We start from the raw sequence: 12789 nt of genomic DNA, 5'->3' as shown, positions 1-12789 counted from the left end.
AATAGCAATTAATGTGCGCACACTTAAAGTTTGCGCGGTAGGGTAAATAATTGTTGCTTTTGGAGCAAGGTCATGTCAAGGGATACACATGTGGAACATGCACCTTTGCAACCGCCGGCTGAAGTAAGAATAGCTGCAATAGCCGTGTACATCCCACCAATAGTAGTGTCTCAGGAGGAGGTTTCTTCTCTTTGCAAGATTCCCTTAGAGAAGATAACTAAAGGCCTTGGGCAGCATCAGATGGCAGTTACTGTCGACTCCGAAGACTCTGTATCCTTAGCTCTGAATTCGTTGCAACTTTTGATTGATGATAAGGCTACTCAAGATATTCTTTCAAAGGTCACTATAGGTAGACTTGAGGTGGGTACCGAGTCATCTGTTGACAAGGCTAAATCTATTAAGTCGGTCCTTGCGGACATGCTGGGTGCCGTTAGAACCACAGGCGCCGATATAATCAATGCTTGTCTAGGCGGTGTCCTAGCTCTGGAAAACGCTGCTTTATGGCTATCCGCAGCTAAGTATGACGACGAAACAAACAAGTACCCGGCTGCAATTGTTGTCACAACGGATATCTCAATTTACAATGATATTGCTTCAATTCCTACAGGTGGGGCTGGTGCTGTCGCTCTGCTGTTGGTAAAGGATTATCCTAGTGGTATAGTGTGTGATGCATCATTCAATAGTTATTGGGAAAACACCACAGACTTCTATAAGCCACATATAGCCTCGCCAGTTCCAGTAGTCCACGGGGCAACGTCTATTGAGTGTTACTTACGTGCCAATTTACTAGCAGCAATGAGTAATGAGCAGCAGCGTAGACTCTTTCTAGACGCAGACTTCGCATGTTTTCATACTCCATATTGCACCCTTCCAAAGAAAATGCACGCACTGCTCTATCACGCGCTGCATCTGGAGTCTGATAAGGAAGATGAACTCTTTGCAGCAATACAATCAAGAGATAGCAACGTGCTCAGTGTGCTCAGTAAGAACTGTCTTGCCGATCCTTCTATATCAGAGGACTGTGAACGGAGGTGTGTGCCGTCTCTCAAACTTTCGAGTCAAACAGGCAACATATATACGGGGAGCATTTTCTTGGCCCTCGTCTCTATCCTGGAGCACATAGAAGCCATTGCCGCCAGTCAGGTTGCAACTGCTTCCCCTACACACTATCGTACGCCTCTCAAAGACGAGTATCTAATATATGCATCAGGATATGGATCAGGAATGGGATCTCTGGCTTTCAAGTTCTCTGTGTACCCCAACCAGATGCCGTGTGTCCTCAAAATCAAACGCGTTGCAGCCCCTCCATCAGAAGGTATGCTTCGGCTGTCGTTACAATCTAACAAGCGCTTGCTGATGCACAGACTATCCCAGGATCCGCTCGTGCAAGAATTTCTTCAAGACAGGTTTCGCCAACAGGTAAAGCCAGAGACGGATGAATACATAACGGGTGATAGAGAGCATTTTTCTTGTGGGGAGTGGTATCTGGACCGTGTTGGGTGCGACGGGGTACGCCATTATAAACGTTGGTTGGATAAATAGCACTGTTAAATTTTAAAAACAAATGCACCCCGTCCTTTCCAATCGCTATGAGATTCTCGGGCAAATTGCGCGGTCTCGCTGTTCTGTCATCATGCTTGCAGTGGATAGTACGCAGGAGGAAGCGGGGCCCGTGGTTGTCAAGAAGTTTGTTCTTCCTTTACCCACAGAGGAGTTGGCTCGAGCCTTTCAAGCGGAACTTCTCATGGCCCGCAGCCTCAGGAATAAGTATCTCGTGCCCTATTTGGATACATTTTTCGAAAAGCAGTGGGCTGGCTATTTTGCTGTTATGCCTTACTATAAATCACAGAGCCTCTACGAGCAAATTAGGCACCGGAAAACAATACAGAAGCCATTTGAGGAGGCAAGCATTTGGATATTTTTGGCCTCTATGCTAGACTTGTTTGTGCTTCTGCACGGTTCTTCTAATATCGAGAGCCTCTCTTGTCCACACAATTACGTTATTCGCCCTGATAATATATTTGTCTCCAAATACGGTATTTTTCAGCTCCATCGCTTTCATCTAGGTAAGTATGAACACTTTCGGACAAATAAACCAAAGCTTACACCGTGCTATCATGCGCCAGAAGTAATTGGGGGCAAGAACTGGTCTATCAAGTCAGATGTATGGTCTGTGGCCTGCATTGCGTATGAAATGTGTACTTTGCGGCCTCTTTATGAGCTGCTGGATGTCAGCGAGCTGTTTGGGCTTATTAAAGATGCGAGACCAACCTTTAACCTGAGGGGATATTCACGTGAGATGCAGGATCTGCTTAGTACTATGCTGGATCCCATAGCGAGCAGTCGAGCGTCTCCGGAATACTTACTAAAGAATTCCACGTTGCAGCATTATAAAGAAATGCTTGTGTGTGCCGGGAACGGAGTATGTTCCTGTGGCGGAAACGGAAAGGTATGCTGTGATCTTCAAACAGATTGTTTTTGTCCAACGTTTGTGCACAGGAATTACGCAGACGCGGCGGAGGCACTTTCTTATGGTCTAGCCGACCACACAGATAGGCAAGTACCCCTAGAGTCACTGAAGAAAGGAGCTGCTACTTGGCACGTTGAGACACGGCCTATGGAGCCAATATCTTCTTCTAAGTCTCAGCTAACTGTTACAGCCATGAATAAAGATCCGAAAATACACGCTAAAAACGACTATAGCATTATGGATTTCAGCCTTCCGCATGGATGCACAGGCGACAACAAAGGAAGTAACGTGTATCGTGACGATGATGTTAGAAACTTTTCTCCTTTTGACAGAAGGTACTGGAAGGGGGCTACTACCGACTCTCTTCCAAAGAGTGATAGGACAAATGACCCTAACACACAATCTCTATCTGTCAAGGAGTCGTTCGACAATGTTCTGCAGCACAAAAAGGTGTCTCCAGACACTCAGGGTTTTTCGATGTCATTACGGCCTCACCCATCTGTTGACAGCCTAATGTATGCCGGCCAGAAGACGTTTCATTATTCAAAAGATCCTGTTGTCCTAGAGTCAGTATCCTATGAAAATGACCGACAACAGAGTCGTCGGCACTCGCAGAAGTCAGTTTCTCCGGTAGTGGTGGAAATGTCCCCAATACAGCATGTGCGATCTAGTCACACTCTCAAGGGTGGTGGCTAGGTCTTGTCAGCGCTTTTTACTGTGCGGTACGAACACTGTGACATCTCCTGTCTTGATAGAAGCAAGGCTATGGTGAACCTATGTCATCATAAGCACTAGCACGCAGGCAAAATTTTAAATCATTGCGAAGATTGCTACGAAGCTACTATCAAATCAGACAATCTCGACCAAAACGGGTAGCTCTCAACGCATGTATTGTTGTGTATTCTTAATTATAGTTACAGGTTATGCATAAGCTGTACCTTTGGGTGTATCTTGAGCGGATTAAAAACTCTTAGTTTAATTTATATAAATTATTCTGCTTCTTTAGGTTGACCGTTTTATGTGAAGTAAATGAAAACGACCTAGCTGTAGGCGAGTGGTTGTTACTCTACGTTGTAAGCTAGGTCTGTGTTTCAAAAACAAACTCTGTAACCCCAATAGCCTGAAGAGTTTTTAAATTAGCACAGTCTCTGCAGTGGACACACAGAGTTCAAGGCTAGATGTTAGCAGTCAACTATCCTGCCACACAGCCTGCTGCCGAGGACCAACTTCTCTTAGGAAGGTATCGGCAAGAGTCTGAGATTTTTCGTGGCAAATACTCACACATATTCTGTATGAAAGACATCACGTCGCAGCGGCAATTTAGCTGTAAGAAGTTTCCACTTGCAAAGCTGACAAGCCACCAGATTGAGCTCATTCGTTACGAAGCAGCCTTGGCCCAGAAATCTACATTTCCGGGACAGATGAAATACAGCAGCGTAGTCTTGGACCAAAAAGGTGGAAACCTTGCTGCTCTTGTAGATCTACATAAGTACGGAGACCTGCGAACCCAGTTGGATACTGCTATTATGGACGACTTCTTTTTCTCCGAAGACACCATTTGGATGATCGCCACTCAACTCATTAAGTTCTTGGCAGACTACTCATCTCAGACAGCCACAAAAGACAAAGTTCTCCTGGATTTGAGGCCGTCTTGCATATATATTAGCGAAATGGGCTTTGTTCTCGTGGACACAGTTCGACTAGCACGTTTTGATATATTTCCGGAGTCAGCTGACTACGAGACCCCTTGTTATAATGCCCCAGAGCTCTTAGCAGGTGCTAGGCCTTTCCACACTATGGACATCTGGTCACTAGGCGCAACGCTCTTTGAGCTATGCATGCGCAGACCATATGTTACTGGCTGGACAAGACAGCAAGTGCTAGAACTAAGTCTTGCACCTCCCAACATAACGGTTGAACTAACAACCAATCCAGCAAACACAAAGTTTAAGTATTCAAGAAAGTTGTCAGACTTCATTACAGACCTTTTGAATCCACGCCCAGAAAGGCGGCCCAGCACCGATGACCTTATTGCACGCCCCCCAATAGCTGAGCTAATGATTACATATAAGGAGCTCTTGCGGGTCCATTACTATAAGCGCAAACCACGTATAGCCCGAATGAGTACCTGTGCATGTGGAGGAAATATGGACGATTGCTGTGGCTATCGCCGGTACCTAAAGAAACTTGCTGCAGAACCCCCGTATTCACATAATGTTTCCTATACGCGTGTTGCAAATTCATCTGGGAATACTTACACTATTGTTAACAACTGGATATCTAAGCAGGGCAAAGGGCATCATCGTCGCTACATGCTCAGCAAAGTGTTTGCAGAGCCACGCACGCGGCCCCTCGGAGCTAGGCGCCCTATCCAGTATAATCAGATAAGTGAGCAACCATCAGTCTTTAGCGACAATGCAAACCTGCTTCAAGGCAGCTCTATCTCTAGTTTCAGTCCCACTGCTAGCTTTTCTTCAAGTGGCTCGGTATCAATGAACGAACAGCCGGTACAACAGTCTTCATTCCCGAGCAGGCACTCTCAGGAAATCACTGTCGACGATAAGCCTGAGACTATGCATCAACCTGCCATTCAGGATCAGTACATGTGTGATCAGGGGGTTGGAACGCCTTCTCCAGTAACGCTTCAGGATATTATAACTGATGTTCCATCCTTAGAGCTCATTCGAGACAGGATCATTCCTCCTAACACACACGGATTCATATCTTCTCAGCATTTGCACCCAAGTGCTAGAAAACTCGTTAAGCCATCAACACAGCACAATGCTGTGCATTGCAGCCCCAACTTTCTTAAGCAATCTGTCGCCACTTCCCCTATTCAATCATACAAGGCACAGATTTCTTACAATTCTGTGCAACCAGCAGACGTTTATGAGGGCAGACCCAATAGGTATAGAGAACAACCGTCATCTATGCACATCTCATCTATTCAATCTAGTATGCAGTAAAGATATTTGTTTTGATCCCTTGTTAATGCTTTAAGCCTACGGTTTTCAAAAACTGTGTGGGCAGATGATGAAAACTAGCATCGTAATAGGGAAACGGTACGAGCTGGGGAGCGTTTGCCAGAAGACAGCTCATGGGTTTCTATATTTAGCTGTTGATCGGTATACTTATAGACCGTGTGTGTGTAAGAGATTGATTTACTCAAAGCTCTCACTCTCGTTGCTCTCGCAGTTGCACTTGAATATATCACTGACGCGCACACTTAGACATCCAAATTTGATGGAATATTTGGAGATAGCTGAGGGAGACTCTATAGGTTCATCGTTTTTGGTCATGAAGGACATGCGCACAGATAGTTTAAAGATGCACCAACGGTTACGTTTTGGAACAGGAAGCTATCAGCTCCCTACATTTTCCAGCCCAAGTAAGCAGACCTTTTGGCTCGTCCTGATGCAATTGGCGGAACTTCTTGCTTATCTTCATAGTCCGTCTAAGAGAAATGCACCGGACATCAGTACAGTCATTCTGCGCTCTCTAGACCCTGCTGGCATTTATCTGGATAATCTGGGAGTGGTAACGGTGGCACAGATACGAATGTCCAAATACATTGAAACGAATAACGTTGATTGCCAGTCTGCAAATACCGCCCGCTACCTTTCTCCAGAGATCTTGATGGGTAAGCAAGCTACGTGGGCTTCAGACATCTGGTCCTTAGGATGCTTCATGTATGAGTTCTATCTCGGAGTGCCGTACATTCAAGGGACGTGCTTGTCAGAGATTCTACACTCCATCTCAGCACCGCCCTCCTTCAAAAGTGACCCTCTACTGACCGGTAAAGATGCCAATATAATCTCGCTTCTTTCTCAGATGCTTGCTCCAGAGCCTAGCCAGCGTATCTATGCAAAGCAAATCTTGAAGCTGAATACAGTCTGCGATATATGGAGAACGTATAGGCGGGTCATTTCTCATAACGAAGCACTACGGAAGACACAACCTGCTCAATCTCCAATGCTCTCCAGTGAGATCCAACATGATCTTCTTTGTGTTTGTGGGAAGCCAGTGGGAAACTGCTGTACGTTAAATCGAGAGCTGGTGTCCCAGTTTGGGCTAACATCATCAGAAAGGTCAAAGCGTATCCCCACAGTGTCGTCTGAACATGGTACGTCGTCGATACTAACTGCTCCAGGGACAATTCTTGCCGACTAAGTTGTTTGTGGAGGGTAGTGAGCGTAATTATTTCGCTGTCTGTTTGCAGCTCGTCCGCGGGCTCTGACTTGAATCAAAGGATCAAAAAACGGTTAGAATTAATGATTAGAATTCTCGACAGGTTTTGTCTTGGAAAACCCTTCAAGGCATGCTCCTACAGCATAATATACGAAGCAGCGGATCTACGCATTCAGAAGTCATGTCTCTGTAAGGTTTATGAGTACGGTCGGCTGTCTCCACATGAGGCCGCTGTGCTCCACAGAGAGGTTGCTCTAATTAAGCGGCTTCGACACCCTCTGCTTGTTCATTATCTCAGCGTGTTGCATGATCGTGCTGGTCAACGTTACTTCCTGTTTATGGAGCAAGTTAAGCAGGAGACCCTGAGTCAATACATCAGACGCCGAAAGGCTCTGGATCGGGGCTCGCACCTTCCAGAACGGAGCGTCTGGTATATACTATCTCAGTTCATTGATCTTCTATCTTATCTACACGATGTTGGGCCCAATCATGACCAGGCTTTACTTTATGCATTGACACCAGAATCTATCTTTATCGATAACTTAGATATCATTACTGTGAGCTTTCTGAGTCTCTCCCGCAAGCTCATGTATTACAAGTGCTTTCCTGTGCACACAGCAGAGTATAGAGCACCGGAGCTACTGCGGACAGGGGTTGCTACTACAAAATCTGACATTTGGTCTTTGGGTTGCATAATATATGAACTCTGTACGTTTAGGCCTTTCTGTCTTGCACTAAACCCAATGGATGCCTTACAAAAGCTAGGAAAGCTGCAGAGAAAGGTGCAGATGCCCCTGTACTCCACTAGTTTGACGTCTATAATAAACACCTTCCTAGAACTAGAGCCTGAATGCCGCCTAGCAGTTGATGTGCTATCTGTTAACGGAATTATTCGCGAAATGATTCAATCATATAAGGCTCGCTTGGGGACTTACGGGCTTACAGAAGAAGAGGAAAAGGAAGAAGAGCTACAGCCACAGGATGCTCAGTTTTGTAGTGTTCATGCAGACGATGATTCGTCCATCAATCTCTTGTGCACGCAAGCAAGCATTGAAAGCCACGAGTCTTCCGAGCTTGCAAGTGCTTCAGCTGGCTCTGCTGCGAACATCAAGGCTCACTACGTGGCGCGTTACAATGATATTCTGCTTCTTGACTTTGAAGAGAAGCGTGGTTGCTCTATTCTTGATGATAGCTTACTGATCAACAAGCAGCAATCGCATGCATTAAAGCATAAACGACAAAGGAAGCAGAGCCCTAGTCATCTTAGACCAATCGTACAGGACTTCGTTCAAGATAAAGAGCAGCATAAAATTCAATCATGTAGCTCTGCCGATGATCACACTTTGCAAGCCATACGTCAATCTAATACTATGGCCTATTTTGATGGTGGCCAGGATAACCATACTAGAACAATAGAACAAGACAACAATTCTGCTCAAGCATCGCCTATCTTGAAAAGAAATTGGCTTGATTCTTCTGTATTTAGTGTCAAAACACCATATATGTCTCAATTCGTCGATGATGCTATCCAAAATGAGTAAATTTATTCTTAAATTTGCCTCTCAATGCTCACGACTCTCCTGATGGATAGGTACCGCCTTGGGCCTCTTCTTACCCATGGGCAGCATTCTAGGATTCATTGGGCGCACGATACGTGGACCTCACACGACGTTGTCTGCAAAGTTATAGACTACACTCAATCTGCAACTACTCTTCGAGAGCATGTAGATCGACAGTATCAACTAACACAGAGACTTCAGCACCCAGGAATTCTTCAGATTCATAATGTTTTCCACGACCAGTTCCGCCACACGTACTATGTCTTCATGGATGCATATTTAAGCCAGAGCTTACGGCAGCAAATCGTTGACAGATTTGAGGCTGCGCATCTCTATGACGAAAGCACTATTTGGATGGTTCTTGCCCAGCTCTGCGATGTGCTTGCCTACCTACATTCACCTTATAAATTGAATTGTCCCGAAGTCGGAATAGTAATTCATCGAAACATACGTCCAGAAACCATATTCTTGTCTAACAACACAGCGTGTGTTTTAGGCGGTATGCGTCAAGCAGTCTCTTTGAGTCAGGCGTCTGAGATCTCTGAACAGGTTGGCGATTATGTTTACATGGCGCCTGAAATGCTCTTGGGGCATAAGTATGGGGCGAAGGTCGACATGTTCATGTTAGGATGTGTACTACACGAAATGTGCACGCTTCGCCGGTACAGAGAGACATGTGCCAACAAGCAGGAAGCCATACAATCTCTCAGTTCCTTTGTAAAGACATCATATCACGGCTACAGTGCAGAGCTAACCAGAATAATTAATCTGCTTCTCGATCATAACCCCAGGAGTCGTCCTCCTGCAGATGAGTTACTCAAGCATCCACGAATACATAAAGCATGGTCTGTGTACCGTGACTATTTGAAGGAGCACGGCCCCATCGTGCCTCCTCCTCAGCTCCCCTCCGCGTTTGAAAGCCTACGAAGCCAGGTTTCCAAAGCACCGGCATACTGGACGAAATCTCAGCAAGACCCCCTTATCACTGTCCCATTACACCAATCTCAATATGGCAACTTAGCTTCTTCGAAACCTGCTCCACAAGATCAATTAGTAGCGACAAAGTCTCAGCAGCAGACATTCAAATCTAACGATTACAGTAATACCTGCCCAGAGAACTATGGATATAGTGCCGCTGCAACAAGCAATTTACAGACATTATTTAGGAATGTAAGTAATTCAATAGAACCGGGGAAATCAACCGCAATTGATCACCAAGTACAGTTATCTGAAGACACTAAGAAGATAGCACTTACACCTAATGCAACACTGCTGGCTACAATGCCCACAGCAATTGTGGCTGGAGACACACAGAATGTTCTCAGTACTACTTCAGGAACACTGCCCGTCACTATTTCTGACGACATATCATGGGCTAACTATTGGAAAGATAAACTGGAGAAGGTAGCACAAACAAGAGAAGAATTGTTAGACGAGAATAAACTCGTAAAAGACTACAAAGAGAAAACACAGAAGGATATCTTTTCTGATATGGAAACTAATCTAGTTGGAAGCGATATGGGGCTCACGCCTTATAGAAATGACGGGCCGATTTTAGTAAAAAGCGCCCGCGTACTGAGCTATGCATACGGAAAGCCAGGAGACACATTCCCTGCGCGCCCAGACGACAAGGCTGAGACAATCCATGATATGACTGATTACACACGACAAACGAAGAGAGCAACTTATAATACAACGGAGTATAAGAATACATTGATGCAGAAGCCAGATAGGTCCGACATTAGTACGTCAGAAATAAACACCCCTCTAACAGCAGTATCACCGTATGATCATAGCTATTGTTGGGATCCAAATCTTCCCGTGCGTTCACAGGTTTCACCATCAGCACCTTATGATGTTACCATCACGGCGTCTCATGCACGGGGTTTGAGCTATAGCACACTTGTTAACCCAGAACCGGGAGAAAACGAGACTGTGAAGGAGCTATCTCATGAAGACAATACACCTTACAATACCATAAGTATCTCCGGCGCTCGGGAGCTAAGCGTATCTAACCAGCAAGGGTATAGGGGAGATAACAGCTCTCTTTTCTCTGTTAAAGATAGCACATTGTATGATACTTTGCCAAATGAAAACACACGCCAATTAAGTGGTTACACACCTGAGCTTAATTACCTTAGCAACAGAAGTGTTTTACAAGCCAAAGATCCCAGTATGCAGTACGAATCGCAGAGGGAGGCGGAAGTCCTAAGCCAGCAATCAAGCCATGTAGCATGGAAAGAGGAGCATTTGAGTGTTAAATCATTAGCTGATCCGTCTACAAATCTAAGCGGAGATTTAAACGATGGTGCATTTATTCACAATGGTTCTACTTGCGAAATTAATCAAGTGCTTGTTGATAAGGGTGTCAATTGCTCCTTGATGCAAAATTCAGTGAGTCATCAAAAGAATCAGCAATCTAGCTATTATGACATTGGAGCCCAAAATGTTTCTAATCTGAATCATTATCTAGTTAAAGGAACATATAATATGCCACCTAAGTATAGTAATGATAAGTCTCAGATAGATATCATGCCAGGACAGGTTGGCCCATCGACGCACCTCGTTGACCGGGGAAACAGCATGCCAGGACAGGTTGGCCCATCGACGCACCTCGTTGACCGGGGAAACAGCATGCCAGGACAGGTTGGCCCATCGACGCACCTCGTTGACCGGGGAAACAGCATGCCAGGACAGGTTGGCCCATCGACGCACCTCGTTGACCGGGGAAACAGCATGCCAGGACAGGTTGGCCCATCGACGCACCTCGTTGACCGGGGAAACAGCATGCCAGGACAGGTTGGCCCATCGACATACCTCGTTGACCGGGGAAACAGCATGCCAGGACAGGTTGGCCCATCGACGCACCTCGTTGACCGGGGAAACAGCATGCCAGGACAGGTTGGCCCATCGACGCACCTCGTTGACCGGGGAAACAGCATGCCAGGACAGGTTGGCCCATCGACGCACCTCGTTGACCGGGGAAACAGCATGCCAGGACAGGTTGGCCCATCGACGCACCTCGTTGACCGGGGAAATGGGACTCCGGGCCAGCTAGGCCCATCGACATACCTCGTTGACCGGGGAAATGGGACTCCGGGCCAGCTAGGCCCATCGACATACCTCGTTGACCGGGGAAACAGCATGCCAGGACAGGTTGGCCCATCGACGCACCTCGTTGACCGGGGAAACAGCATGCCAGGACAGGTTGGCCCATCGACGCACCTCGTTGACCGGGGAAACAGCATGCCAGGACAGGTTGGCCCATCGACGGCCCTCGAACGCACCTCGTTGACCGGGGAAATGGGACTCCGGGCCAGCTAGGCCCATCGACATACCTCGTTGACCGGGGAAGGATCCGGCAGTGGCCCATCGACTACCTCGTTGACCGGGGAAACAGCATGCCAGGACAGGTTGGCCCATCGACATACCTCGTTGACCGGGGAAACAGCATGCCAGGACAGGTTGGCCCATCGACGCACCTCGTTGACCGGGGAAACAGCATGCCAGGACAGGTTGGCCATCGACATACCTCGTTGACCGGGGAAACAGCATGCCAGGACAGGTTGGCCCATCGACGCACCTCGGGGGGGCCATCACCCTCGTTGACCGGGGAAACAGCATGCCAGGACAGGTTGGCCCATCGACGCACCTCGTTGACCGGGGAAATGGGATCCGGGCAGCTGGCCCATCGACATACCTCGTTGACCGGGGAAACAGCATGCCAGGACAGGTTGGCCCATCGACGCACCTCGTTGACCGGGGAAACAGCTGCCAGGACAGGTTGGCCCATCGACGCACCTCGTTGACCGGGGGAAACAGCATGCCAGGACAGGTTGGCCCATCGACGCACCTCGTTGACCGGGGAAAAGGATCCGGGCCAGCTGGCCCATCGACGCACCTCGTTGACCGGGGAAAGGCATGCCGGGACAGGTTGGCCCATCGACGCACCTCGTTGACCGGGGAAATGGGACTCCGGGCCAGCTAGGCCCATCGACATACCTCGTTGACCGGGGAAACAGCATGCCAGGACAGGTTGGCCCATCGACGCACCTCGTTGACCGGGGAAACGCATGCCAGGACAGGTTGGCCCATCGACGCACCTCGTTGACCGGGGGAAACGGACATGCCGGACAGGTTGGCCCATCGACGCACCTCGTTGACCGGGAAACAGGCATGCCAGGACAGGTTGGCCCATCGACGCACCTCGTTGACCGGGGAAATGGGACCCGGCCAGCTAGGCCCATCGACACCTCGTGACCGGGGAAAAGAGCCAGGAAGTTGCCCATCGACCACCCGTTGACCGGGGAAAACAGGCATGCCAGGACAGGTTGGCCCATCGACGCACCTCGTTGACCGGGGAAACAGCATGCCAGGACAGGTTGGCCCATCGACGCACCTCGTTGACCGGGGAAACAGCATGCCAGGACAGGTTGGCCCATCGACGCACCTCGTTGACCGGGGAAACAGGAACTCCGGGCCAGCTAGGCCCATCGACATACCTCGTTGACCGGGGGAAATGGGACTCCGGGCCAGCCTAGGCCCATCGACATACCTCGTTGACCGGGAAAC

General features: G+C 47.9%; 5 protein-coding genes and 1 pseudogene across 5 annotated transcripts; all 6 read left to right on the top strand.

The window, feature by feature from the left end:
- Positions 1-72: 72 nt before the first annotated feature.
- GL50803_0013962 (Hydroxymethylglutaryl-CoA synthase) lies at positions 73-1542 on the top strand (the record flags this gene model as incomplete). Its single annotated transcript, XM_001704112.1, has 1 exon — positions 73-1542. One exon carries the CDS (start codon positions 73-75, stop codon positions 1540-1542), a length of 1470 nt encoding a protein of 489 aa, XP_001704164.1.
- Positions 1543-1564: 22 nt separating this feature from the next.
- Positions 1565-3166, top strand: GL50803_005553 (Kinase, NEK; the record flags this gene model as incomplete). Its single annotated transcript, XM_001704110.1, has 1 exon — positions 1565-3166. One exon carries the CDS (start codon positions 1565-1567, stop codon positions 3164-3166), a length of 1602 nt encoding a protein of 533 aa, XP_001704162.1.
- Positions 3167-3648: 482 nt separating this feature from the next.
- On the top strand, positions 3649-5436 carry GL50803_005554 (Kinase, NEK; the record flags this gene model as incomplete). The annotated part of the gene is made up of 1 exon (XM_001704109.1): positions 3649-5436. The coding sequence occupies one exon, from the start codon at positions 3649-3651 to the stop codon at positions 5434-5436; it is 1788 nt and encodes a 595-aa protein (XP_001704161.1).
- A 64-nt stretch (positions 5437-5500) lies between these two features.
- On the top strand, positions 5501-6640 carry GL50803_0013963 (Kinase, NEK; the record flags this gene model as incomplete). The annotated part of the gene is made up of 1 exon (XM_001704108.1): positions 5501-6640. One exon carries the CDS (start codon positions 5501-5503, stop codon positions 6638-6640), a length of 1140 nt encoding a protein of 379 aa, XP_001704160.1.
- A 101-nt stretch (positions 6641-6741) lies between these two features.
- Positions 6742-8199, top strand: GL50803_0013964 (Kinase, NEK; the record flags this gene model as incomplete). Its single annotated transcript, XM_001704107.1, has 1 exon — positions 6742-8199. One exon carries the CDS (start codon positions 6742-6744, stop codon positions 8197-8199), a length of 1458 nt encoding a protein of 485 aa, XP_001704159.1.
- Positions 8200-8223: 24 nt separating this feature from the next.
- On the top strand, positions 8224-11007 carry GL50803_0061039 (Kinase, NEK; annotated as a pseudogene; the record flags this gene model as incomplete).
- Positions 11008-12789: the final 1782 nt, after the last annotated feature.

Source organism: Giardia intestinalis, chromosome 3 (genome assembly GCF_000002435.2).
Source record: "Giardia intestinalis strain WB C6 chromosome 3, whole genome shotgun sequence".
NCBI lineage: Eukaryota > Fornicata > Diplomonadida > Hexamitidae > Giardia > Giardia duodenalis.
The sequence above is the reverse complement of the archived record's forward strand: the minus strand, read 5'-3'. Positions and strand labels throughout refer to the sequence as shown.